The following is a 27,589-nucleotide window of genomic DNA, read 5'->3' as shown; positions in this document are numbered from 1 at the left end:
ATTCTCACCTCACCAAGTGGAACACTGCTCTCGCACACTGTCAGAACTGCACAATCCTCAAGGAATTATGTGCTTCTGCATGCATGACTTTTCTTTATACGAAAACACATGCAAATGATAGTACACTGTCCTTGACTTTAATCTCAACTGGGTCTTTCTCAGAATAGACATGCATGAATTTCTGATGAGGGAATCTTTAGTTAACTGGAGTACACTAGTTGAGTGCATGCATGCATCAATTTATTGTTAATTCTCTTAGCTCCTCAATTAGTTTGGAACTAATTTAACTGGACTTAACTTAGTAAACCGAGTCAACTAATTACAACTCAAATATAACTCAACCTTATCTCCTAAACTTTAGGGATAACTCTTGCATGACTTCAGAAAGACGTTTAACTTGAATTTCTCCGACTAATTAAGTCAAAATAACTTAATTAATTATTTCCAAGTAGCTGGTAAGACTAAATTCGATTTTAATTCACAATTTAATTCAAGGACAAATTAAATGGAATATTATTGTTGCCACATTTCAACATTTCCATAACTGAATCTTGGAGGTTGGGTCATGCATAGTAACTCTTAGCTCATGTTTACCCTCGTGAGCTTGTAAAAGTGGGTAAATGTGGGATGGGGTGTTACATCTTCCTTCAGTGATATGCATGCACATCCATACCCACAAGTATTAAGAGCAACAACTTGTCACCTGATTTACTAAGGACAATCCAATATTTAGACATAGAGTTATCAAACAAGTGCTAGCTTTCCAACTAGAAAGTTAGGTTTGTTTCCTAGCTATTGTGGGTCTTAGGACGCTGAACCCTCATGACTAACCATAGCCGAGCAACTTTGATGGCTCCTATTTCCATTGGTACCACCAACATCATTTGGATACCGTTCTAGCAAATACAATTCTCTCTTAACTTTAGGATTGTCCCTTCCATTTATGTCTTCCGAATTTATACACATAACAACGTGAGTCTAGCACATAACATCATACACGTCTGCACTACTACATGATTGTGCTACCTATCCTTCATTCCCTTAAGCACTCAATATAGAAAATTTAGATTTCTATGTTTGATTATCTAATTAGTTATCTCAAAAAGTCACCTATAAATATAGTATCATTTTTCATTAATAATTTATTTAATTTATCAAATTAAAAAAATAAATATCTCTGAAAAAAAATCCAAAAATATATATTAATACAAAATTTATAAAATAATTTATAAGAATGATAACAACAATTAAACTAATCCAACATTTATTATTATTTATTATATATAACCTTTACTCTCACAATCTTAAAAACCCATCTTTCTAATTAAATATTATAAAACAAACAAATACATACAGATAGATAGATATATATACTCCCACCTTCCAAAAGATGAAAGTGATTAAATTCCCTTCCATTAAATATAATGGAATAAAATGATGTGTGCATATGTGGAATGCACTACATATATACACTCCCAATAAATTCCCATCCCTTACACCAATAAATGTGACATTTTCAAAATTAAAAAGGGAAAAATTAGTAGATTCAAGTTGTGGGGTTGTCCAATTAAACAACAGTACAATGCCATAGAACTATATGCCTTCGTGAATGACACGGCCATTAACATTTAAGTTGAGAACAATACAGCGTGGGGTTCCCGGTCCCCTAATTAAATAGAAAACATTGAATAATAGTCAAAGGCCATGGAACCATATGCCTACCGTGAAAAACAAAGTGGTTGAAAGCAAATCAATTTTGAAGTTGTGGGCTTAATAAAAATGTGAAGAATTGAATTTTGTCGGTGGGGACTAGGGGATCGTAGAATAGTAGTTATATATTTATATATAAAAAATAAGTGTGAAAGTAAGTTAAATTTAATTTCATATATAGTTTTTTTTGGGTTATATAATAGTTTTTGATAATTATTTAAATAAATTAATAAATTTTATAATTAATAATTGTATTTAATAAATTTGGTGAGTTTTGAGAACGAGAGTAATTTGGTTTTTTAAGATATTTAAGTTTGATTTATTATTATAATAATTATTTTTAAAATAATTTTTATAATTTTTTTGTATATAAGTTTCTGTGATCTATATTACATTAAGAAAAGTTTTTTCGCAAGAAATTATATAGGATAATTTTTTTTGCTATGTGTTTCGAACTAGCTAGTGTGGTTTATCATAGGAGCAGATGTGGCTTATCATAGGAGCAGATGAAGATGCAAATCATGGCACATGCTTAAATAGAGGGCGATGTAGAGACCAAAAAATTATATACCGACTAGTTTATGAAAATTAATATTTTAATAATGATAATATTCCTGTAATGGCTAATATTACTGTTAGTTTAAAAGTAATAATATTATAATTTATAATAATATTTTAATAATGATTATTAAGATCAAATAATATTCCTATAACTACTATTATAACGGCCAGTTTAAGAATAATAATATTATAATTTATAATAAATTATAAAAAAATTATATATATATATATATATGTGAGAGAGAACGAAAAACATAACCAATAATAAGAAACGAACAATCCAAGTCAATCAAAGATAAGAAACAAAGTATATATATATATATATATATATATATATATATATATATATATATATATATATATATATATATATATATATATATGAGTCAAGACATGATTAATGAGTCAAGACGTTATTAATGAGTCAAGATCCCATAACAAAAATAATAATTAAATGAGACTAAAATTAAAATAAAGCAATCAAAGGGAGGGATTTATTTATTTTTTTAAGGTGAGAAAATGGATCAAAAGAAAATTAAAATTAAATGTAAATACCTATATAGAAACAAAAAAATGCATAAATAGAAATGTCAAACCTAAAAAAGATAATAATCCGCAAACAAAAACAAACTAGGAGGATAGGATAGGACCTAGCTTCTGCTAATATTCCAACCATTGTCTCTATTTAAATTATTGGGCATTTTTTCGATTTCCAAGGCCTCCCTGAATTTACGATGATGGAAATGACTAACCTTAGCATTGACATGGGCTTCCTCAATGCAGATGTGATGCCTAGAATTTTCTGCATGTTTTGCCACATCACAGAAGTGGATCCCGCCATGCTTGATGTCAGTTGCATGCTCATGAATCCTTTGATTAATCGAACGACCAGTCTCACCAATGTAGGGAGTCCCACAAGAGCAAGGGATAACATAAACACCTTTCATATTTTTGGGGTCCACAAGGTCTTTAATGGATCTTAGGGAACTTCAAATGGTATTTAGAGGCCTAAAGGTTGAAGGAACCTTATGCTTCTTTAGGATCCTCACAATTTTGTCCGTAGTTCCTCGGATAAAAGGGAGATGAACCCCATAAAAACGATCCTTGGTTTCTTTCTTAGCCTTAGGTCCTTTTTCAGGTTTGAGGAAAGCCTTAATACACATTTTTCTACTGAAAAGACTCTTCTTAATTTTTTTAATAATTATTTATTTATTTATTATGATAATTTTTCATTATATGTTTATTTGAATGTGTAAATTCAAATATAAGTATGTCAAATGGATATAGAAATATTATATATGTATTTGTTGTTAATTATGAGTTTAAAAACATTGCACCATGAATAAGGTACTCTGTTGATTAGTTGTTAGTCCAGTTTGTCTTTTTAATCATCTTCAACATAAAATTTGCCATACTATTTACAAACATAAAAAATGATGCAAAGGATAGCTTTTGTCTCAAGTTTTTGAAGTTCCATAATTTGACAAGTTTATTATTATGCTTGTAGCCACTTATAAACCAAAGTGATCCATAAAGGTAGAACAACACAATAATGCATTGTAACCAATTATTATTTGAGCTCCTTTTAGATTCAATTTTAGAGAATAAAAATACGCATGTCGACACAACTATAACTATTATATAACATGACAATTCATATCCATACATTAATCATGACTTTGTTTTTTAAATTTTTAATGATTTACTGTGTTCTTAGATATCTAGTTATTCAATTTTCCTAATAAGTCTATTTTGTATGTTGCTTCACTTTTGTTTTGTTTTGTTTGGGTTGTCTTAAAATTGATCAAAACTCTTAACACAAAATTCTATGATTTAAGTACTATGAATGCCACTAATTCCAAATTTGAGGAAGAACTTAAAAAAAAGTGAGGAGTTTGGATAGAAAAAATTAAGAAACATATAAGTGCCTTGAATCGATGAAGATAGAGGTTATAAATAGACATCCAAATAGGTGTGTTTGTTGTGAAATATCTAACCATAAAGACTTATGAAGATTTGAAAGACACTTGGAAAAACCTCATAAATGTTTCTAATTATATATTATGGAAAAAATAGAAACAAGATAGGGAAGAAAAGTATTCAAAAGACATGGAAGTTATTAAAAACAATTAATAACATCTAAGACATAAGATATAGGTAAAGCAACTCAAAAATAAGTAGATATAAATAAAATATAATGTAAAAAACATTAATGAAAAGCTAAAAAACATAAAAACAAAATTTAAAAGTTTACAGATAATAATTTTGAAATTGAAAATAAAACAAAAACTAAAATAGAAAATTGCATTCCTTAAAATAGAAAAACAAAATGCCAATCATAAAATAAAACATTATTCACTCAAACAAAACTAAATAAATAAAAAAACTAAATTTTAATCAACTCTTCATCAATACTAAACCACAACATTCTAAACAATTTATAACTTTACGCCATCAAAATAATCATGTTATAACTTTACACCATCAAAATAATCATGTTATAACTTTACACCATCAAAATAATCATAACATAGGTTAAAACATTACACATAAAACAAACCAGAAACTATTTTCCCAAGATTTGAAAATATGTAAAAAGCTTTATTAGAGTTTTGCCTTTCATACTTTGACATTAATCCGGTGATTCAGCTGCAAGTTCATGAAAAAAAGGTTACCCTGATCTCTCTCACATTGGAAAAATGTATATCTACTAAAAAATAAGTGAAACAGTAAGCACATTCGTGTGGCGTCGTAGATAGTAACTTCGTAGCGTAAAGGAAAAGGTGAGAAGCTCACAGCTGGGAGATGTACAGTGCCCCCACCTATCACGTGCACCTCTCCGAAATCCATAACTATGGAACTTACTACATTTCAGACCAAAAGCGCTATTGCTACTGCGCACAAGGGGGAGACAGACAGATCTCAACCATTTGTCGCTATAAAAAATGGGGCCTTTTCAATCTCTTTATTTAATAATATTAACAACAGTAGCTAGGGATTATCAGCTTATTAAGTAACGTAGATGGACAACCCAGATATGTCAGAGAGGGAACCATCCTTGCATTTAAAAACAAATAAATCATATCAAATCTTAGTTTTCACTGTATTTTACTGATAAATTAGATGGTATACCGTATAGGTGGCAGTTGCGGTGGAAACAATGGGAAAAATCATCACCTTTTTCTCATAAATTCTCATCCTCAATCCACACTTGCACTGCAGGCCACTCCACTGTGCATGTGCATGTGCAGTTGCAGATCCACTCTCTATGCATTTCCATCTCTGATTGAATGTGTGGAGGGTCCTAACTTTGCTTCTGATAGACAAGTGTTGTCACGTTGCTGTTTCAATGGTACTGTTAGTTTCTGTGCATCTGAGTTGTGCATTGTGTGTGGGAGAAGGAATACTCATTGGCTGCCTCTCTCTGATCTTTTTTTTTTTGTCTGGTCTTATTTTGATGTTGAAGATCTCATTATTGTTGTTTGTTGAACAAGCATAATTTTTTTTTTTTTTTTATACTCTTCCTATCAGAAGATCACTTTAGAGAGTTTTGTTATCTTTTCTGCTTCTTGATTTCTCCTCCGCCATTGATTTGAAAAGGCCTGATCTGCATCAGCCTGTCAAGGCACTATAGTACTAGTACTGTAAAAGGATTCCTACCGTGGTTTGGAAGCCAGGAATATCTCTTTCATCTATCTTTTTCTTTGGCTGCATTTTTCATATATACGGAACACACTGCATTACAGACACATACACACTGCTTACAACAGTGGGCCTTGGGGTTTCATGGCAACTGCAGATGTTGAGCTTTTGTGGGTCCTGAAGCTAAGAGATCTGTGAATTGGGTAGTTGAAGAGTATAAATTTCTGGCAGAAGACCATTCATGGTGTAATCCCATTCTGTGTACAACAATGGCTACACTGTATTCTCTGTTGTTGTTGGTTCTATTGTCAGTGGGGAGTGCTGCAGCAGGGCATGACTATGGTGAGGCCTTGAGTAAGAGCATTCTGTTTTATGAAGCTCAGAGATCTGGCAAGCTTCCTGCCACTCAGAGGGCCAATTGGAGAGCTGATTCTGGACTCCATGATGGATTTGCTAATGGGGTCTGTCTTATTTCCTTTGCTTAATGATTCATGAACTAACTGATTTACATTTCATGTTCACGTCTATATCAATATAATACTTTGAGATGAATTGTTATATTGTTTGTAGACTCCAGTGAGAGTGAAGTGATACTGGTCTGATAGCTGAAAATTCATGATGAAATATGGACAGGTAGATTTGGTTGGAGGGTACTACGATGCAGGTGACAATGTGAAATTCGGTCTTCCAATGGCATACACTATCACCACCCTCTCCTGGAGTGTGATTGAGTATGGAAAACAATTGGATAACAATGGAGAATTGGGTTATGCCATGGAGGCCATTCAGTGGGGCACTGATTATCTTCTGAAAGCTCATCGTGAGCCAAATGTATTATATGGGGAGGTACGTTTTTCTTCATCATGGATCTATCTAGACCTCATCGAGTATCACAATTAGATTGAACTTGGTAAATTAACGTGCTCAACATTACCTTCAATCTGTTTTCAGGTTGGTGATGGTAACTCAGACCATTACTGTTGGCAGAGGCCAGAAGATATGACAACACCAAGACAAGCCTACAAGATTGACACTAGCAATCCTGGATCAGATCTTGCAGGAGAAACAGCTGCTGCAATGGCAGCTGCTTCAATAGTCTTCAAACAATCTAATCCTGATTACTCTAATGAGCTTCTGAGCCATGCCAAACAGGTAATTTGCTTTGATCCATAGAATTTAATATCAAAGACATTATTCCCAGCTTGAATAACTGTACTGGGTAATGCTTGAATCTAATAGAATATATTAATATTCAATTGCTTGGGAAAATTTTGCAGCTTTTTGAGTTTGCTGACAAGTACCGAGGAAAGTATGACAGCAGTATTACAGTCGTGAGAAAATATTATGGGTCAATTAGTGGATATGCTGTAAGTTCTTTTCAACTCGATGCAATTTAGTACGAATTACGTACATGAAGTGATAGATCTGTGACTTGGGTTTGGATATTTTGGTATGCCTTGTGCAGGATGAACTCCTGTGGGCAGCTGCATGGCTTCATGAAGCAACAGAAGACCGATACTACTTGAACTACATGATTGACAATGCAGGTACACTTGGTGGGACAACGTGGGCCATGAATGAATTCAGTTGGGATAATAAATATGCAGGGGTCCAAGTGCTCGCATCTAAGGTCAGAGTTGGATATCAATAAATAAACCAATTTTCTAATGGTTGTGACTTCCCAGCAATCAATCACGATTTATAATCTCAATATATCCAGTGAACTTTATCTAGTTATAAGTAGTATTTGCCATCAGCTTAAAATGCAGGACTCAATGCCAGTGGCCACATGGGGCTGGTCATCAACTCAATTAGTTTGGATAGAAATTGAATGGACAATTGACTTTGTCTCCGGTTTGTATCAGTTCTTCATGCAAGACAAGGGTGGGCAAAACAAGGCAGTAATGCAACAATACCAAGAAAAAGCTGAATATTTCATGTGTGCTTGCCTTCAGAAGAATGGTTATAGTGTACAACGAACATCAGGTTTGGCTTCATCAATCTTCCCTCGTAAATACATAATCTTGATTGAAAGCCTTAAAGTGGACTAAAGTAGGAGTGCTTCATTGGCTGTTCAGGTGGGCTATTGTATTGGCAGAAATGGAACAACATGCATTTTGTGACGAGTTCCTCATTCCTCCTCACAGTCTACGCTGATTATTTATCATCTGTTGGCAAGCAACTGCAATGCCCTGGTGGAGAAGTGGATCCATCTGAACTGTTAGCATTGGTTAAGTCGCAGGTATAATAATTATAAATCCCATGATGGGTTAATGTTTATCTGGGAACCAATGTTTAGTTGATGGACTCTGCTCACTAAGATAGATTAATGAATTCTAGATCTAGAAAGCTTTAAATTCTATTCAGTCCTTTGGCTAAAATATGTTCTTGTAGGTTGATTACATACTTGGTGACAACCCAAGAGCTACAAGCTACATGGTGGGATATGGTTCAAACTATCCTCGCCAGGTTCATCATAGGGCTTCCTCCATCGTATCATACAAAGAGGATCCATCATTCGTTAGTTGCAAAGGAGGATATGCTACATGGTTCGACCACCAAGGAACTGATCCAAATGTTTTGGTTGGCGCTATTGTTGGAGGACCTGATCACAATGATAACTTTGCAGATGCAAGAGACAACTATGAGCAAACAGAACCTGCAACCTATAACAATGGTCCAATGGTGGGGATTCTAGCCAGACTTCAAGGTGGAAATACTGGAGACAACCAGCTTCTCCCAGGTATTACTGTCTTATAAGATGGAATTATTTGGTTTCAGTTTGTTTCAGTTAGCTGGATGTGGATGCTTTTAATGGTTGTTTTACTGGCAGTCACTGTGCCTAAGCCTGGATCAGGGTCAGGATCTTCTGCTCCAACTACGGTTCCGAAGCCAAAGCCAGAGTCCTCTCCCGTACCTAAACAGAGTTCACCTCTTCCTACTTTCCCACAGAGTAAGTTTTCCTAGTCTGAAATTTTGGCTACTACAATTTAACTTCAGCAGGAATGAGCCAGGGGACAAAATATAAAAGAAATGCTGGTAAAAATAATGCAGTGTCACATAAAATGAACGAACTCAATCCTGGCCAAACAGGGGAAAATAAATAATCGTTTTGAATTTTACAGTTAAATCTCTCATAAATTTTGAAATATTAGTTCATACAATTTTTCCTCATGCCTTAACTTTTATTGCACTTAGTGGTATTTTCCAGAAATAAAATCATTATTTGCAAATAATTGAGAAAATAACTAAAAATGTTGATTATGCTATGAAAACACTCTGGGTTTCAAGCAATAATATGTGGTGAAACTAAGCAACTGCTGCCATAACAATGCCTTCGTGCTTGTTCAATACAAAAACAGTACTGATACTCCTTCATTGTTCACAAACTGCAGAGGATGTTAGGCTGCCTATCTCGCAGAAGCTCACGAGTTCTTGGAGTCAGTCAGGAAATACTTATTACAGATATGCTGCATCAATCACTAACCGATCTCCACACCAGACATTGACAGCTTTCGACCTCTCTATCCAAGGATTGTATGGTCCTTTATGGGGTCTCTCCAAACGAGATGCCAACAATTTGTATTCATTTCCCAAGTGGTTGAAGTCACTCCCTCCTGGTCAAAGTATGGGTTTTGTGTACATTCATGCTGCTCGTCCAGCGATAATCTCCCTTGCTAGTTATCACATGATTTGATCAACTGCCAAACAATCCAAAAATACATCCAAATCCTAAGAATGATTTGTGATGGGAATGTTTATCATGCACCTCCTCCATTATAGTATGACGGCCCTGTTGTTTGGATGTGGCCTCCTTGGGCATGGAATCACTTAGTGGAATATATCAAAATCAATAGAACCTTAATATTTGTAATTTTAGATTGCAAAACCCTTATATTTCTGGAATTCTTACTCTCCCTGTAACATTTAAATTATAAGTTTCTTCATATTCCTTGTAGTCTGTATCCTTATATTACAAACCCCTGAATCTTTAGGGTTTTGGATTCTAGATCTTTTATAGATGCCAATTTCATATCTTTGAACATATATACTGCATCAAAATGTAAGTGCAGCACATATGTCTTGTTACTAAAGCCATATGATCCACTGAATTGGCAATCATATTATTTATTTGCAAGTTTGCATTAGTATAATTCAAACATATTATTTATTTGCAAGTTTGCATTAGTATCTTAACGCTCAGTCTCTACTTAAATTTATCCCTGTGTTGATGTATCTGAAGGCCTTTTTGACATGAAAGACAGTTTTGGCACCGAGATATTTGGAAACAAATATCAACAAAGTTGCCACTTAAGCTCCATATGGTGGAAGTATAGGTTTGTTTTCACCCAGCAACTGATATATGGTGAACCGGAATTTTGACAGCATGACTCCATTATCAATCACATAGAATATATGGTAGAGGGCAAACTAAAATGATGATAGCTTGACTTCATTACCGATAATATAAAATAAATGGTAGATTAGGATTAGTGAATAATGTAAATAAAAGGGTATTAGCCTAAGAGGTATTAACTATTGTAAGTTTTATTATTGTAAGTTTTATTTTCATATAAGTTATGGATTTTATTCAGATTTATGGATGTGAGTGTATGGCTGTATTGAAGAATTAGCGCATTTAATAAATTGCCTTATTATTAGTTACATAGTGATATGGAACATATTACCTTTTCTTCTTACCCATTTTTAAAAAGTAATATCAATCTAATTTCATATTTTAGTAATAGATATAATAATCCTCTTACCCATTTTTAACAAGAAATATCAATCTAATTTCATATTTCAGTAATAGATATAATAATTGTAGATTTGATTTTTGGAGTATAATATTGATTTTCCATAGAATAAGTTTTAGGTGATAGAACTATGAAAATTTCAATTTTCTTTTGAAGTAGTATAATTATTTTCATTTCTAAATATACATGAATAATAAGCAATGTCACAAACCTATGACTCTAGAATAACATATTGACAAGGGCCTATATGGATGAATTGAATGCTTATTTTAGAACTTCAAGATTTCATCCTAATATTTTTGGCATCATTGTTGAGGACATGTTTCTCATAACCTTCAACAAAAAAAATTAAAGAATCATAACAAATAAATATTTTGAGATCGACCAAGGTGTCACCACTCCTTGAAGGAAAAGGAGGATCTCCTTTAACTTGTCAGGAGATTTTGAATGCGTATACCTTTCACACACAATGCCTAATACTCAAGACAATGTCAGAAATGAAGATGAAATTATTTTGTTATTGTCTTACGAGTAAATAACGATTCAAATAAAATTGGAAATATCATTAATGTGGAAACACAATTGAAGATCCTAACATTTTTCTTTCAAAGTTGAAGTTATTTGTTGTGAACAAAATCATGTAAAGACACAATAGAAGTTGAAGCTATTCACTTCAAAATGATTCCATTAAGTTCCCAAGATGGTTTTGAAGAAATAAAATATGAAAAGTGTTTTCTTCAAACTTTTATGAACCAAAAGGGCACGAGGAATTGAATTCAGTGTTTAGTTTACCAGTTGAAAATAGCATGTGTTTTTTTGTTATGCTTATTTGTTTGTGGCGTTGGATTTACTAGTCAGGAATCACATGTGTTTTTTTGTTATGCTTATTTGTTTGTGGCCTTGGATTTACTAGTTGGGAATCACATGTGTTTTTTTGTTATGCTTATTTGTTTGTGCATTGTATTTGAAATAAAACGTTATTTTTCGGACTTATTTGAAACTCCTTTCTTACAAGCTTGAGGTGTAATTTGCATGCTTGAGAGACAAGGACCAATAATGAGGGTGGGATGAGATTAGGATTCTAATTTTGGGTGGAAATATATCTACAAAATTCTAGTATCCCGTTTGATGGTTGGGAACATTAATTCAATGCACTTTACACCCTGCAAGGCATTTTGGCATTTAGTATTGAGTTTTAAGCTAATGATCCAAGTTTTACTCACTTGCCTCATGCAAAAGAAAAATGGAGGAGATGCGCTTATTTATTCAATGTTAGAAACTATGATTCAAGTGTAATATAAGATTTATGGGCCACATCTCTTACGCTCCAGAAGTATGATACCATGAAGGAGTAATATTGGGTTGATTTATTACCTTAGTAATTAAAGAGTTTATACATTAATTGTCAACTTAGGGTACCAAATGCTTGTGAGATATCATCCACTATATGTGCAAGATAAAAATTCCTAAATTGCATTAATTTGTCTAATATAGTCCCAAGAAACAAAAATTGCATCATTAGTATTCAAATTGAAAGTACATTGCAAAAATAAAACACACCACACTTCATAAGAAAATAAATCACACTTGCATGAAAAAAGAAATGGAAATAAAAGACATATTATGCTAAGAAGTTATATGTTCTCCTATCATAGTCCTTGTTATCATAGAATATAGTGCTGCTACTATTATACAACATAAATGAATTAATTTACATACACTACAGAAATCATAAAACTATACTCTCTATTAATGCCAAATTTGAAGGAAGTATGATTTATTCCATCATTAATTGGATTTGTTCTCTAATAGTCCTCTCTCTTAGAATTCAGAAGGTACTCTTTTTCATACATGAACTTTCTTGAAACCAAAAATAAAAAATATCTAATCATACCCACTTGAGGATATAAAGAATCCACAATGGTTACAACCAAATTTTGACATAGCAAATGGTTTCCATGATCCTTGCCAACTCTCATCAAATTTAGGATATCTTTGAATGTCAAATTCGAATATGAAGATGTGGGTTTTAACAACTTGGCCAAAACACATCTCAAATGAATTTTAATAGTGTTTGACCTCTTAGATACATAATATAATTAATGGAAAATTTCAAACCTTGTAACTCAAATTACACTCATATCCACCAAGAGTTTTCCCTCTTTGTCTTCAAACAATGAAAACCATAATTTGAAATAGTCGGCAAATAAATTGTAGCTGTCCAAATTAATTTGGAACATGTAGAATAATGGATTAATAAAAGTGGGCTTATAAAATCCATCACACATAGTCAAAACCATATTTCATTTTTAAATATATTTTTCAAATGTGGCTACATGGTTGGTGGTGATTGATTCTCCATTTGAAAAAATATGGACATATAGCAATTCCCAATTTGAGTCCTTATTCAAAATTAAATACAAAATACATTAACTATTCCTAATGTTAATCATAATTCATTAAAATACTAAGAACTACAATGGAAAACACTAAGAGCATAAACTTAACACAGTATTAAAGAAAATTGATACATGGTCATGGATTAGCAAAAATGGATTCAAAATAACAAAAGGAGGATAAACAAATTTCACACATTTGCATCTTAATTTCTCCCTCAAACTGAATATATTGCATGTCATAATTCAACCCTATGCCTCAACATCTATCCAGCTATAAGGGCCCATAATTATTGTTGCCTCTATTTTTTTATTTAAACTGATACAAGCTTCCATGAACCACCCCATAAACTGCTAAAAATAGTACCATTGCATCTAATCATAAAAAAAATGTGATGTATCACCTTGAATAAGTCTCCAATTTATGTTAGGCAAGCATGAGTGAAATATTTGTTTACCATATCAGAAGTAGTTGAATTCATTTTGCTTCATAAATTTCATCTCACAACCAATTATAATGTTTTAGACATCCTATCAAGGGTTGTGGAAAATTGTTGGACACCTAGTCTGGAAGGGTTATGGTGTGGAATATGAACTGTCATAAGGAGTCCAAGGGGCCTTGGAATATGAACCCAATGGTCATAATAAATTGTATTTATATGTGCATCTATTTAATGAAATTCATTCCATGCTTATATTTCATTCTATATCACATCATATAATAATTGATTTAGAGTTGGGACTATCAAATTTGTGCCCTGCTGAGGCCTCACATTCCTTCACCCCTTTCCTTGGTCATTTCTTTTCTCAATGCCTATTTCTCTATATGCCTATATATTGTGCACCCTTCTATGGTATATGAAGATTTTTCTAGTCATTTCACCACCATTCTTGTGTCCAATTGTGTTCTCCTTCCACACAACCTTCAATATTAGTGTGAGCTCCACACGCATGACCCTCTCTCTTTTTTGGTACTCCAGAACCATTGTAGGCCCTCTCTCTCTTCTTGGTGATTCAAACCCTTATGAGCCCTCCCCGTCACCTCTAGTTTTTGCGCATATTCATAGGTCTAAGGGTCCATATACTGTTCCGAGCCATTAGAATTGTAAAACCTCACATTCACCACATAGGGTATCAAATAGGGTTACCACAGGGTTACACCCCCCCATTCATTTTATTTTCATCCATTACGAATTAGATGAGAAGTTAGTTTCTTTAGTAATGGATTGATTGAATAATTTCATTTGTTGCAACAAAAGTTCAGATGTTGAGTGGTTGAAATGAAGTGCGGCATGAGGTTTCCTGTCTAGTTGGTTGCTAGATGATGCCAATGTGTTTTCTGAATGAAACCTATTCATGACCCATATTTTAGAAAATAATTTGACATACATTGTTCTAAGTATCGATGTGGATATCGTTGTAGCGTCTCTATTTGTCTATATTGACCATGTAAAGAGATATTTAACTAATTTCATAGATATTTCGTCCCATAATCAGTAAAGGATATTTGCTATAAATGGGTGATTCATGGGCATTCTCAATAGAAATGTTATTGGTGAGGATAATCATTTTATTTGGAAAAAAAAATGCATATGCAGTAACCCAAGATCTCAAGAAACCTATTGTTAATATTGTTGCCATCAATGAAGCCCACTCTTGTATGTTGCATATGTAGATAGTTTGGTAAGAGCTTAGAACATCAAAACATTTGCAATTCATTATACTCCGCAAATTGATAAGTCTATCAAGCTTGTTGTAGTTGGAGTATTTTTCATTTCATCCAACTTTGGAGTGTGTTTTCATCAATGATAAAGTCATAGCCAATTGATTGGGTGGCATATATGATTGTTGCAACATATTCAAGTCACCTTACTTTCACTCTTGAAGATCAAATCACATTCAAAATCAAGAATATTAGTAACTTACAAATATTTTTTTTCTTCGTAATTTTATGATTTGAATGTGGAATATTAGTTTTCTATGCTAAGATCCTCATTAGAATACAAAAATTTGCTTGAGGTTTGTACTCTAAAATAGCAAGTAAAAACATGAGTTTTTATGTGTGTTTTTTGATGTTAATTTCATGAAAAAATTTAAACATGAAATCAAAACACTGACTAGAAGCATGCATCAATCAGTAATACACTAGCCATTATTAAAGGGGTTCACCCCTCTTGGGTTACATCTCCTTGGATCAGCTCTAATGGCACGAACCCTTATCATTGTGCTCAATGTTTAGAAAAATAAGAGTACATAAAGTGCTGAGAAATGGAATGGTTATTTTCTCCTTCAAAGAAACAACTTCTGCAAGAGTTATCACTCCAAATACATGTTAACCTACATTCAAACATGTAAACTTTCAGCAAACAAAGGCATCTTGCACCAAGACCCCATACTCCAACTTCATAGGGCATCAACTGTACGACAATTCACTTGAAGTACATAAACAAGTCTCTTCTCCAAAACACATAGAGAAAAGAAGAATAAAAGCTACAATATTAATGTAATAGTTGTTACAGAAAACACATGTAGGCTAGAAAACCCCTGCAAGGTCATCTCCATCTTCAAACTCCTCCACAAATTGATTCAACAATCTAGTTGACCATGGCATCCATAGAATTCAATATGCAAAAATCCTATCTAGAAGTGTTCCTTTGATTCTAAAACCTACTCCAATGAGTCCAGAATGTCCAAAAATGACTACCTAGCCTCTTTTTGCACCCAATTTGGTCGAAAACTGGAGAAGTTATGACCTCGCCTAGTTTTCCCACTATTCACTCTACATTTTCCCCAAAATCAGGCATCATCCTATAATTTCGCTCGCCAAGCACTCTAATAGAGCAACATTTTTGCCAATTTTCGGGCAGATTTGTAGGAACATTAATTTTTCTATTGAGGCCTAAAAACCAAAATAATGGTCATATATGGGGGGGGCATGCGCCCAGGGGCTAGCCCCCGACGCTGGCCCCCTCCCTCTGGTGGTCACATGAAATTTTTGTAGGAGTGTTCACATGCAGATCCATTGGATGTCATCATTAGCAGTCAGTGTTGGCAGTCACATTAAATGGTGCTCAAGTGTTCACATGGGGGGGCGGTTGAGTCCGCCCCCTCATACCATGCAAAATTAAACTATAACAAGAACTCACCCCCATTACATGTTAAGTAACACAGTGCAGGCGCAATGGTAAAGTGGTTGGTCTGTGCGATGGGAGGTCGTGAGATTGAGCCCGACCTCCGCCCTGTTAGGGTCCAACCCTATCCCCCTTATTTATGTAATAGGGTCGAGTCATAGTTATAGTTAGTTAAAGAGTCAATAAAGCCCATATTAATAATTGTAAGTGGTTGACCCACATTTAAAGAAAGGGACCACAGTTAGTTGCAAATGGGCCATGGTATTAGATAGATGGTATTAAGAGAAACATGATACTGACCCATGGTATTGCATGTATGAATCCTATATAAAGGATAAAGACTCCCCATTGAGGGGTGTCGTGTCTTATTTTGTCATCGAGCCCTGCTGTATTGGAGGTTTCCCCCTCGAAGAGGCAAGTGAACATTGCTTTCATCTTTGAATAATAAAATATATGCTGTTATTTCTGATTTTGTTCTGTGTTCTGGGTTGTGTTTCTTCGTATATTTCATATTCTAGCATCTTCTCGCAGGTCAAGAGCATAACAAGTGGTATCAGAGCACTTTCCAGGGCCGGTGGTATCTCCACTTTTAACAAAACTTTTTTTTGGCTACAGATGTGTTCCAGTGTCTTTAAACCACGGGATCTATCGTTGAGCGCATAAACCTGCGGATTTGGGGAGGCATGCACACAGGAAATACAAGAGGTGGTCACGCTTGTTGGACTCCCTTGAAACCCCTATGGGTATGCCTTCGAGTAGTAGCACATTAGACAAAACTGTGCATACACTGTCTTCCATGTACCCTCTGGGTATATCGGAAGCCCCTAGGCTCACCTGAAACCTCACCGTAGATAAACCATTGGCTATCTTGCTGCTACAGTACACCGAGAACAACACTCAGGGAGAGTACTCGCGTGTATGATAGGGTAGTCGGGTAGTACGACTAAGGGTACGATAGATCCTCCTTAGTTAGTGCCCTAAAATATTGGGCCGAGTACTACTGTTGGATCCTTATGTATATTGCGATCTATAGTACCTGACACTCCTTGAGACCATAGTTCCCTCATCTCTCTGACGATCGCCCATCATCTTCTTTGCTAGATCAGATCTACTAGGTTGAGTTTTGTCATCGTTGCAACAATTAGACCCACCAGTTCAGGGTCTACCACCACAATACCATTCAGATCTAACAACTGGGGTTTTGTCACTACCGTAGTCCTACTCACATTTTGCAGTTGAGGGTTTCGCGGACAGATCTTACCATTTGTGCAGGGAGGCTTGTGGCTCCTATACCCTGAGGTGATTCTCGCAAGATATTGGGCAGGATTAAATTTTATGGAAATTGGCTACTGCAGTGTTGATAAACGGGGAGTAAAACTCCTTTCGGAGTAAAAAAAAAAGACTTAGCCCATAAGAATCAGGACGATGAGTTGAGCGAGGTGGTACCATTCACTTGTCAACTTCAATTTTCGGGTGGTCCCAAATTTTTTCACAGGGACGACAAGTGACTCGGATCTGTGTATGGTAGAAACCAAAGCTCAAACTATGGCCAATGAGAAGATGGACACCCTTGAAAAACAGTTGGAGGAATTAACGAGGTAGATCTAGACATTACAATACACAGTCACAAAGGGCAAGTTGACATTACAATCAGAGACATATGATTTTAATGAAGACCATAAAGGAGAATCTAACCATCATCTTCACTTCCATGGAAATCACCCATATTCCCACCCTCAACCACCCAAGATGGACATGTACAAATTTGGTGGCTCTAATCCAATAATATGGCTATCAAAAATGGACCAACATTTCACTTTGAATCACATTAGAAATGATGAGACTAAGCTACGTGTGGGAGGCCTTTACTTGGACCAAGAAACATGGCAATGGTGGCAGTGGCATAAAAAATGCTATCTAAGGACAATTACTTGGCAGGCGTTCACAAAATCCATTTGTGACTGCTTTGAACGTGAATCCAAATTTTTGGGTCGTCTTACTAAGCTTAGATAGACAAGCATAGTAAATGACTATATTACATCCTTTGAGGCATTAGCCTTCCGCACAACAGGTCTAGGAGATTTATTCTACTTGGAATGTTTTATAGGTGGTCTCAAAGATGCCATCCAAACCCAAGTCTGGATGCACCACCCACCCACATGGATGGAAGCTTGCACAAAGGCTATCGAAGTGGAACGTGCTTTAGTGGCCCAGTCGCCTCGTCCAAATTTCATAGCCAAGGGACGCCCCATCTAGGCTCAGGGCACTACCCAAACACTTAAGGTTCAAAAGGTGTCACCTGCATAAATGGCTGAAAGAAGAAAGCAAGGATTGTGTTACTACTATGATGACCAATATTACCCGGGGCATAAATGCAAGGAACCCAAATTCTTTCAAATTAATGCTACTGATCACAGTTCATCTGAGGGAACCGCACCCTTTGAGGGACCAGACGAGGAAGATGAGGACAACCAACATGAAAATGAGCTCCCAGCTACACCAGAAGAACCAGTTATCTCGCTCCATGCTTTGGCAGGCATTTCTTCTCTCGAAACTCTCAAAATCAGAGGTTTTATTAAACATCGCCATGTAGTAGTATTGATTGATAGTGGCAGCACGCATAACTTTATCCATCAGAGAGTCGCAGAAGCTGTGCATTGTTTTATCAGAGCAGTCTCTAATTTCTAGGTCCCTATTGCTGATGGGGGGACAATGAAATGTGAAGGCCGCTGTGAAAATATCAAACTTCAGATGGGAGATTACCACATAAAGACCCACATGTTTGTCATCAACATGGGTGGGTGTGACATTGTCTTGGGTGCTAAATGGCTCCGCACACTTGGTCCAATCACAATGGATTTCCAGGAGTTATATATGAGCTTTAAGCAGAGTGACCACACGCATACCCTCCACAGACTCCAGGGAGGTACTCCTTCTATCACCAGCTCGCATCGGATGGAAAAGTTTTTAAAAAAGGGCCACCATGGAGTTATCACCCAATTTAATGCCATCTAGGCCTTTGAGCCCACTACTCTTCATATTAATCTTGAGATGCAACAGGTCTTAAACAACCATCCACAGGTCTTTGAAAAACCTCATGAGCTTCCACCTTCTAGAGGGGAACATGGTCATAACATTACTTTGGTCCCAAGGGCACAACCACTGAATGTGCACCCATATAGATACCCTTTCACCCAAAAGAATGAAATTGAAAAAATCATCAAGGAAGTCCTGGAAGATGGTGTCATTCATCCTAGCATCAGTCCTTATTCATCGTCTGTGGTCATGGTGCTCAATAAAGATGGGGAATGGCGCATGTGTCCAGACTTCAGGGCCCTCAACATGCTGACGGTCAAAGATAAATTCCCCATCTCGGTTGTTGATGATTTGCTGGATGAACTAAATGGGGCTCAATTCTTTACTAAGCTAGATCTTTGCTCGGACTATCACCAAATATGCATGAAAGAAGTAGACATTCTGAAGACTACTTTCCGAACTCATTAAGGCCATTATGAATTCTTGGTCATGCCATTTGGTCTCTGTAATGCCCCATCCACTTTTAAGAGCCTCATGAATCACCTGCTCAAACCATATCTTAGAAAATTTGTCCTTGTTTTCTTGGATGACATTCTCATCTACAACCTCACTTGGGAAAAACATCTTCAACATGTAGACCTGCTCTTGCAACTGCTTCGGAAGCATAAATTATTTGTCAAATTGTCCAAGTGTTCTTTTGGCATGAAAGAAGTTGAGTATTTGGGCCACATTATGGGGCATGAAGGTGTCAGGGTGGATCCCAAAAAGATCCAAGAAATGCAGGATTGGCCCCAACCAAAGACCTTGAAGATTTTGAGAGGATTCTTGGGTCTCACTGGCTACTATAAAAAATTTGTCCGCAATTATGGTCGCATTTCTAGACCCCTCACTCACCTTCTCAAGAAAAAATCATTCCTCTGGACTGATAAAGCACAAAAATCATTTATAGCTCTCAAACAGGCCATGTGTTCCATTTCCGTATTGGCACTACCCGACTTCACCAAATCTTTTGTGATTGAATGTGATGCTTCAGGTACATGTATTGGGGCTGTCTTAATGTAGGAAGGTCGACCCTTGGCCTTCACCAACCAACAAATAAGTGGGAAACATATGGGACAATCTACATATGAGAAGGAGATGATGGCCATATTACATGCAGTGGATACCTAGCGACCATACTTATTGGGGAGGTGTTTCCAAATCCGCACAGACCATCAAAGCCTTAAATATTTTTTGGAGCAACGACTATCCTCGCCACAACAAAATAAATTGATAACCAAAATGCTGGGATACGATTATGAGATAATTTACAAGAAATGGCGCGAGAATGTCATAGCAGATGCTTTATCACACCAATTTGAGGAGGACAACACCCTGCTAGAAATCTATCTGCCAATTCCAGATTGGATTGAAGAAGCTCGCAAGGAATGATTTTCACATCCTTCGCACTCCCAGATTATTAATAACTTGCAAGAAGATCCTAATTCCACAGCGGGCTACTCTTGGAAGGATGAGATTCTTCACTACAAGGACCGAGTAGTGATATCACCGACATCCACCCTCAAAATGCGCATTTTGGCAGAGTTGCACTCATCTCCCATTGCAGGCCATGTAGGCTTTCAGAAGACTTATGCTCGCACTCGTCGTTCCTTCTTTTGGATAGGCATGAAAAAATACATTCTTACTTTTGTAGCTGAATGTGATGTGTGTCAACACCACAAAGGAGAAACAGTCAAGTCCCCAGACACTTTACAACCATTGCCCATCCCCACCTCAATCTGGACAGATGTTTCTGTGGATTTCATTACTGGTCTTCCGAAGTCAGGCAACAAGTCAGTCATCATGGTGGTTGTGGACCGAATTTCTAAGTATGCTCATTTTTGCGCCCTACCCCACCCTTTTACACCCACTTTGGTGGCTCAATCTTTCATGGACTAGATCTTCAAATTGCATGGCATGCCCACTTCCATTGTGTCTGATCGTGACCTGATCTTCACTAGTAACTTATGGCATGAACTTTCAAGCTACAAGGCACCCAACTACAACTAAGTACTTCCTATCATCCCTAAACTGATGGTCAAACTGAAGCCGTCAACAAATGTCTGGAGAACTACCTCAAGTGCTTCACTTCAGAAAAGCAACATCAATGGGTACAGTGGTTACCTTTAGTTGAATGGTGGTATAATACTAACTATCATGCCGCCACCAAGATGACTCCATATGAAGCAGTTTATGGTCAACTCCCCCTTTCACCTATTTATATCCCTGGATGCTCTAAGGTGCAAGCAGTGGATCAAATTCTACAGAACTGTGCAACCATGCTAGCCTGTCTCAAAGATAATCTCCATCAAGCTTAGAATTGCATGAAGCAACATGCAGACCAACATCATTCAGAGTGCACATTTCAAGAATGGGATTGGTTATTCTTGAGGCTACAACCATATAAGTAAACATCACTCAAAGACAAGGGTCGTCAGAAATTATCTCCAAAATTCTATGGACCTTATCAAATACTTCAGCACATTGGTGAAGTAGCCTACAAGCTAGCCTTTTCACCTGTTATCACTCCAGGAAACTCTCTTAGGTTGCAACTCGGAGATTCCCGGTAACATATAATATTCAATATTGTTCTCTGAACTATTGGAATGAATGATGGTTTGGATCAAGCCAAATAACCATTTTAACTCTGTTTTTACTCATGACATGCATGAACACCCTCAGCTTTACAAGGCTTTAGACCACTAATGCTCAATAGTTTGTAGATTTAATGAATAGATGGAGAATACCGACTGTAGCAGCAGATGCATATATAAACACATATGAATGGCCAACTACAGGAAGTAAAATAAGCTTGCAAATCTAATTTATTAATGCAGAGATAAGATGACAGTTATCTGGCATTAGACATAGAAGAAACATGAAGAACCTGTTCAAGTGCAAGCTTAGAACAAAATAGAAAATGGAAATTGAACATATAACAAAAAAATAAGCTTATATTACTAGAATGAAGATGAGAATCTTGAGTAGAAAAGTATCAATCGTCTCCAGAAGTTGAACCCTTGTTACATTTAAATTTCAACCATTTATAGGCTTTTTACAATGCTCCTGAGCTCTCAAAGGCTCAGAGTTTCTTAATCTATCCTCTTTGTCATGTTAACTGCTTGATGCCCTGACTAGGCAAGCATGGGCTCAGAGGTTTCTTCTTCTGACAGAAGAGTAACCGCTTTCAAGTAGTTTGCTGCGTTGTCTGGGAGCTCTCTCGTGCCAGAGATGCCCCATGATCATTCTGTTTGTTTGGTTGTGTTGCGCTGTCTATGCTCCATGATCATTTGTCAGTTTTGGATGAGCTGCACGTGCTGTGGCCCTTGTTATTCCCTTTCCGGTCTTTGTTTCCCAGAAATCTGTCTCTCGGCCTCTGTTATGTGGTGGAATGGGTCTTCAGGCCTTTGTAATCCCTTTAAATGTTTCCAATGACTGTTTTTTGTTTTTACACAGAAAACACTGCAACACTGTAAAATCCACCCATCTATGTTTATTTCGGACTTCAAAAGTCCTCATATGTGTCCTATTCCTCTATCAGGTCTGCCCTTAGGGTCACTATTTCATGTCGCAGATGGCCTATCCCTGTGTGTTTTCTTTGTATTCTGAAATACGCAAAAACACTGAAAATACATGAAAAATGGCCTTGGCGGACCTGAAGATATTATCAATTTTCATTCCCGAACCCTGGCGGGTTTGGGCTTTATCACATCAGCACTGCCCAAGGCTCCCTTTGTATTTTGTTATATAATGAAAATACACAAAATGCATTAAAAAATGGCTTTTTGGCGGACCTCAAATATTATGAAATACTATCTAGAATGCCGTCGGGTCTGGTTAATCGGGTCGCACCCATATGTGTGTAAAGGCCCCGCCCCTTAATTTTTCTCTGATAGCGATCTGGCGATGCGATGTGGGTCATCGATCTGCATGCTTGATCGATGGTTCACATTGCATCGTTGATCGTAATCCACTAATTCCATACTGTCTGCACTAATTTGCCTCCGCCGATTGTGACCCGCCGATCTGATCATCGGAGATCGTTGATCGGGGGCGTCTTGCGTCGATTGTCACCGCCTGCCTGTCATGATTATGATTTGCCACTTAGATCTAGGTCGTTGATCGGCTAGATCTAACAGCTGCTGTGCGTTGGACTATTTAAGCCTGCGATAATGGTTTTTCACTGTTTTTGAGTGTTTTAGCCTCCCAATAGTGTTTTCCCGCCCTTCCAAGGGCTCTTGGCATGCGATGGTTTTGATCTTTGAATGATCCTTAAGAAGATTTTGAAGACTTCAAGAGCATATTTGGATCCATTGGCATGATTTTGCTGGCTTATGGAGACTTTAAAGAGCATATTTGGATCCATTTTTGGGCCATTTGCCAACAAGGCTAACACTGGCTCCTTCTGGGGATGAAAGCCTCCCTATGAGACTTCAAGAATCACATAACAATGCCTTTCCTGTAAAAACAAGATCAAATCTTCCTCTTAGTGTTCCATTGGGCATGGAGTCTATTTTGCATAAAATAAAAATTGGAAAAAACATATTTACAATACCAAGGCTTTAAATCCTTAAATGAAATAAAGTTTCAAGAACCGCCCATTGACTGGGCTACCAAAAACATCTCCTCCTTTCAGATTATGCAAAATAAAGGTATCGTTCTACTGAATTTGAGTGATGACAAATGGACCTATCCATAAGGAGTCAAACTTACCATGATTACCTTTCTTTTCCTTAAATGCATCCCATTTGAGAACCCAGTCACCAACTTGGAAATTGTCCACTTTTGCCTTCCTGTCAAAGGTTTCTTTGATTTTCTTCTGATGAGATTTTGACTTCTCAACCAACTTCTCTCTAATCTACTGTAGTTCAACCAGGTTATTCAATCTCCTTACTATGTCATTCTCTTCATCTTGTTCTTCTTGTAAGAATCTGGCCATAGGGAGAATCAGCTGGATAGGGAAAACAACATTAGCGCCATAAACCAGTTAAATGGAGAATTTCCTATGGAATTTTTGATGGTAACTCTATCAGCCCACAATGAAAACTTCAACTTGGAATCCAAACTCTTTTTATTATCCTCTAACATTTTTTTGATTACCCTTACTATACTCTTGTTAGATGATTCTGCTAGGCAATTTCCTTGCGGATAATATGAGGTAGAATACACCAATCGAATGCCCATGGATTCAGTCATGTCCACCAATTCTTTTTCCTTGAAAGCTGCTGCATTATCGGTGACTAGTTTGGTTGGGCAACCAAATCTAGTGAAAATATTCTTATTCAAGAACTTTATGACAACTTGATGATTGGCATTCTTAGTGGGTATAGCCTCAATCCACTTGGTGAAATAATTAGTGGCTGCCAAGATCCATTTGTGTTGACCACTGGAATGTGGGTTGATCTCACCTATAAAGTCTAAGCCCCACTACTGGAAGGGACCATCGACATGTAATGGCTTCAAGGGCAGAGATTTTAGATGTTGTCTTCCTACAAACCTCTGGCATTTGTCACAAGATTCACAAAAGAAAACACATTAGAGAATAGAGTAGGCCAATAATACCCAGCCCTGTTATAGACATTTTTGTGCCTTACGGCATGAAGCATGAAATGTCCATAATCTAAGGGATCCAAAGTCCCTAAACATGTTGTTCCTACCCCTAGGGGAACAAGGTCAACAAACCACAGCAATCCAAACAAGTTCTCCACTGAAAAACACTCAAAAACAAGGCAATTCTGGATAGTGTCAACTGCTCCACTGAGCATCTGCGCTGAATGTAAACTGCTCCACTGTCTACCTGCGTTGAATGTCAACTGCAAAGAAGGCTACCTGCGTTGGGCGAGTTTGACATGTGGCAGAGTCATTCCTCAAGGTGTCAATGCCCAGGAAGTTTCCACAATGACACTTGGATCAGGGAATTCGACTGGTGATGAGTAAGAGGTTCCAAATCTCCAAGTGGAAGCAAGAACCTCCAAGTGGACTCAAGAACTAAAGTGGGAGAGTACACTAGTCAGTCTCAGACCAGTCTCAAGCTGACTCATCCTCTCTCCAAAAACCCTATATATAGATCTCTTCTACATGAGATCAGGGGGGCTGGAATTGAGTATTTGCAAAGAATTGTTGTTGGTTTGTGGTTAGAAACATTAGTTGTGTTATGCTTTGAAAGGAGCTGAAGAAGGAAGTCCATTCTGCTGGGAAGGAGATGCTGGGTTGGAGCCCTATGGGTTGTATCTCTTCCTGAACACTGTTACTTTCAATAAAGCTATCTTGATTCTTTCCTATATGCTGGTGTATTTTGTGTAATTGCATTAGTATATTTGATTTACTTCTAATCCTGAATCGTTTATGAATATGTATATTTGCCTTTGTATTGTGTTCTTCTCTTGTTGCAAGTAGCTGTTCTCTTGTCACAGGTAGCTGTTCTCTTGTGATCTCGTGGGATTCAAGTAGCTGTTCTCTTGATCAAGTGAGGGGGCAAGTAGCCGTGGACACACAAGGAGAAGAGGATCTAGTTCGAGGGACAACCGGAAGATAACGGTAAGTCTGCCGATCTCCTCTCTTTCATATTTCATAAAGGAAGAAATCATGATAGCTGCATTCGTTTGTTGCTAAGGCGCTATCACACCTTAGGTGGATAGGATCGTCCTAAAAAGGTATTTTTCCCCTCAACAAATTGGCGACCATACTGGGGAAGAACTTGTTTATTCATTTCGTTTGTGTTTCGGTCATTTGTTTACTTCACAGACTTGACAGCAACTTTGAACTACAAAGTAAAAAGTTGCTGCTTTGATCCAGTAAGTTGGACTTGTCTATGATCTAAACTAGATCCAAAAATGATTTGATTGATCCTTGTGATAGTCTTTAGTACCCTATCAAAGCATCCCTCTGTTTATACCTTGCTTGAGTTTCTGATTTGGCCTGAAACAGTTGATTTTTGAGCATTTTATGACCCAGAAACCAAGGGAAACGAGAGTTTCTCTCTTCATTGCAGGCACTGTGAAGGCAATCTGCATTTCATCGCAGGTCCCGAAGGGGCTACCTGCGCTGAATGTCAAACTGACAGTGTTCTACCTGCGCTGAACCAGTGTGGCCTTGTGCAACTGGGTTTCTTTGTCCTTTCTTGCCCTGTTTTGATCTCTGTTTTTGCAGCCTTTAACCAAGTATAGGTGCTGGTCTGATAACCCTTTTCTTTGCCTGAATTCCGCCCCAATTTTTGTACAAAAAGATTGTGAATGTTTTTATGTGTTTGTGGCGTCATTTACAGTCTTCCTTTGCATGAGTAAAGCAGTCTTTCTATAGCCTTTGTTTCAGATCTGATTGAGATTGATCTTAGAAGAGAGTTCATTGGCTGTTTGTTTAGATTGACTATAGTTTTACTTTTGCTTATTGGTTTGAATTTGTTCTTTTCAAAGTATCAAAAACGAGTCTTTATTTCGAAAATCGCAAAGTGATTGTAATCTCTTCTACCCTTGTTGATTTTGAAGAAAGTGAACTTGTTTATTTTGATCATTGTAAAAGAGAATTCAAATTTGTGCAAAAAGCTTTCTTTGTAGGCATTTATACTAAGAAAGTGAAAACAAACACCTGCATTGTGCATTTTGCATTTGATAAGTTTGCATGTTGGATTTAGGGAAAGTGCATTAGAGTGTGCTGATTTCTCTTCGAGAAAAGATAGTCGCTCTCTTTTCCCTTAGTAGCTAGGATTTTCAAAGTTGAAATATTATAAAGCTTGCTTATCATCTTAGACTGCATTTAGGAATTTGTATCATACATCTCGTGGTGAACCTTGAAAGGCAAACTTTAAAAATATCAACTTAAAATATATTGAATGAACCTAACAACGCTTTGCAACATAACGCTCATCGTAGAGGTCTACGTAGAGACGTGTTCCGGCGTCGTTAAACGTAGTGACTGTCGATCTCTAAGAAGGTGGGTGATTCCTCCTGAGGGACGATTGCACTAATACGGACTTGTGCTCCCACGTACCGTCGCGTATATATTGGGAGACCCCTATAGGCATATATCTTTTATCCTTAGGAAGCCGTGTCGGCCGCCCTACTGATCGCAATGCAGTGAACACAGCATTCATGAAGACCGACCACTCGTACCGTAAAACGTATTCTGTGGTTTTGCGAAAGGTTTGGCACACCCTCTGCCTAGATCTCCAGAGCAGTTCCTTTTGGCCTTTTTCAGACTCTATAACAGAAAAAGTCCATCCGAGCATTTGTCACTTCGGGCTCGTTAAAACATCGAAGGAGACTAGAGTCATCTTTAGCTTTTTCTGGACTCTTTAAAACTGAAAAAGAAAGTTGTGTCT

At 36.8% G+C, this 27,589-nt stretch overlaps 1 protein-coding gene across 1 annotated transcript; it reads left to right on the top strand.

The window, feature by feature from the left end:
* Positions 1-5,500: 5,500 nt before the first annotated feature.
* On the top strand, positions 5,501-10,061 carry LOC149154787 (endoglucanase 19-like). Its single transcript, XM_089438318.1, has 10 exons — positions 5,501-6,374; positions 6,547-6,759; positions 6,865-7,065; positions 7,191-7,280; positions 7,379-7,543; positions 7,779-7,899; positions 7,992-8,155; positions 8,308-8,656; positions 8,747-8,866; positions 9,309-10,061. Exons 1-10 carry the CDS (start codon positions 6,183-6,185, stop codon positions 9,608-9,610), a joined length of 1,917 nt encoding a protein of 638 aa, XP_089294444.1. The 5' UTR covers positions 5,501-6,182; the 3' UTR covers positions 9,611-10,061.
* The last annotated feature ends 17,528 nt before the right edge of the window (positions 10,062-27,589 follow it).

This window comes from Pinus tabuliformis, chromosome 9 (genome assembly GCF_031772625.1).
Source record: "Pinus tabuliformis cultivar Carrire ecotype Pingquan chromosome 9, CPIR1, whole genome shotgun sequence".
In the NCBI taxonomy this organism is placed as follows: Eukaryota; Viridiplantae; Streptophyta; class Pinopsida; order Pinales; family Pinaceae; genus Pinus; species Pinus tabuliformis.
Note: the sequence above shows the minus strand (reverse complement) of the source record. Positions and strands in the feature narration are given on the sequence as shown.

What these genes read in the sequence shown, in the direction of transcription:
- LOC149154787 (XM_089438318.1), top strand. Translation starts at nt 6,183, where the DNA reads ATGGCTACACTGTATTCTCTGTTGTTGTTGGTTCTATTGTCAGTGGGG. An exon ending in TCCAAGTGCTCGCATCTAAG is followed by an intron (nt 7,544 to 7,778) that starts GTCAGAGTTGGA and finishes GGTTTGTATCAG; the next exon opens with TTCTTCATGCAAGACAAGGG. An exon ending in TAGCATTGGTTAAGTCGCAG is followed by an intron (nt 8,156 to 8,307) that starts GTATAATAATTA and finishes ATGTTCTTGTAG; the next exon opens with GTTGATTACATACTTGGTGA.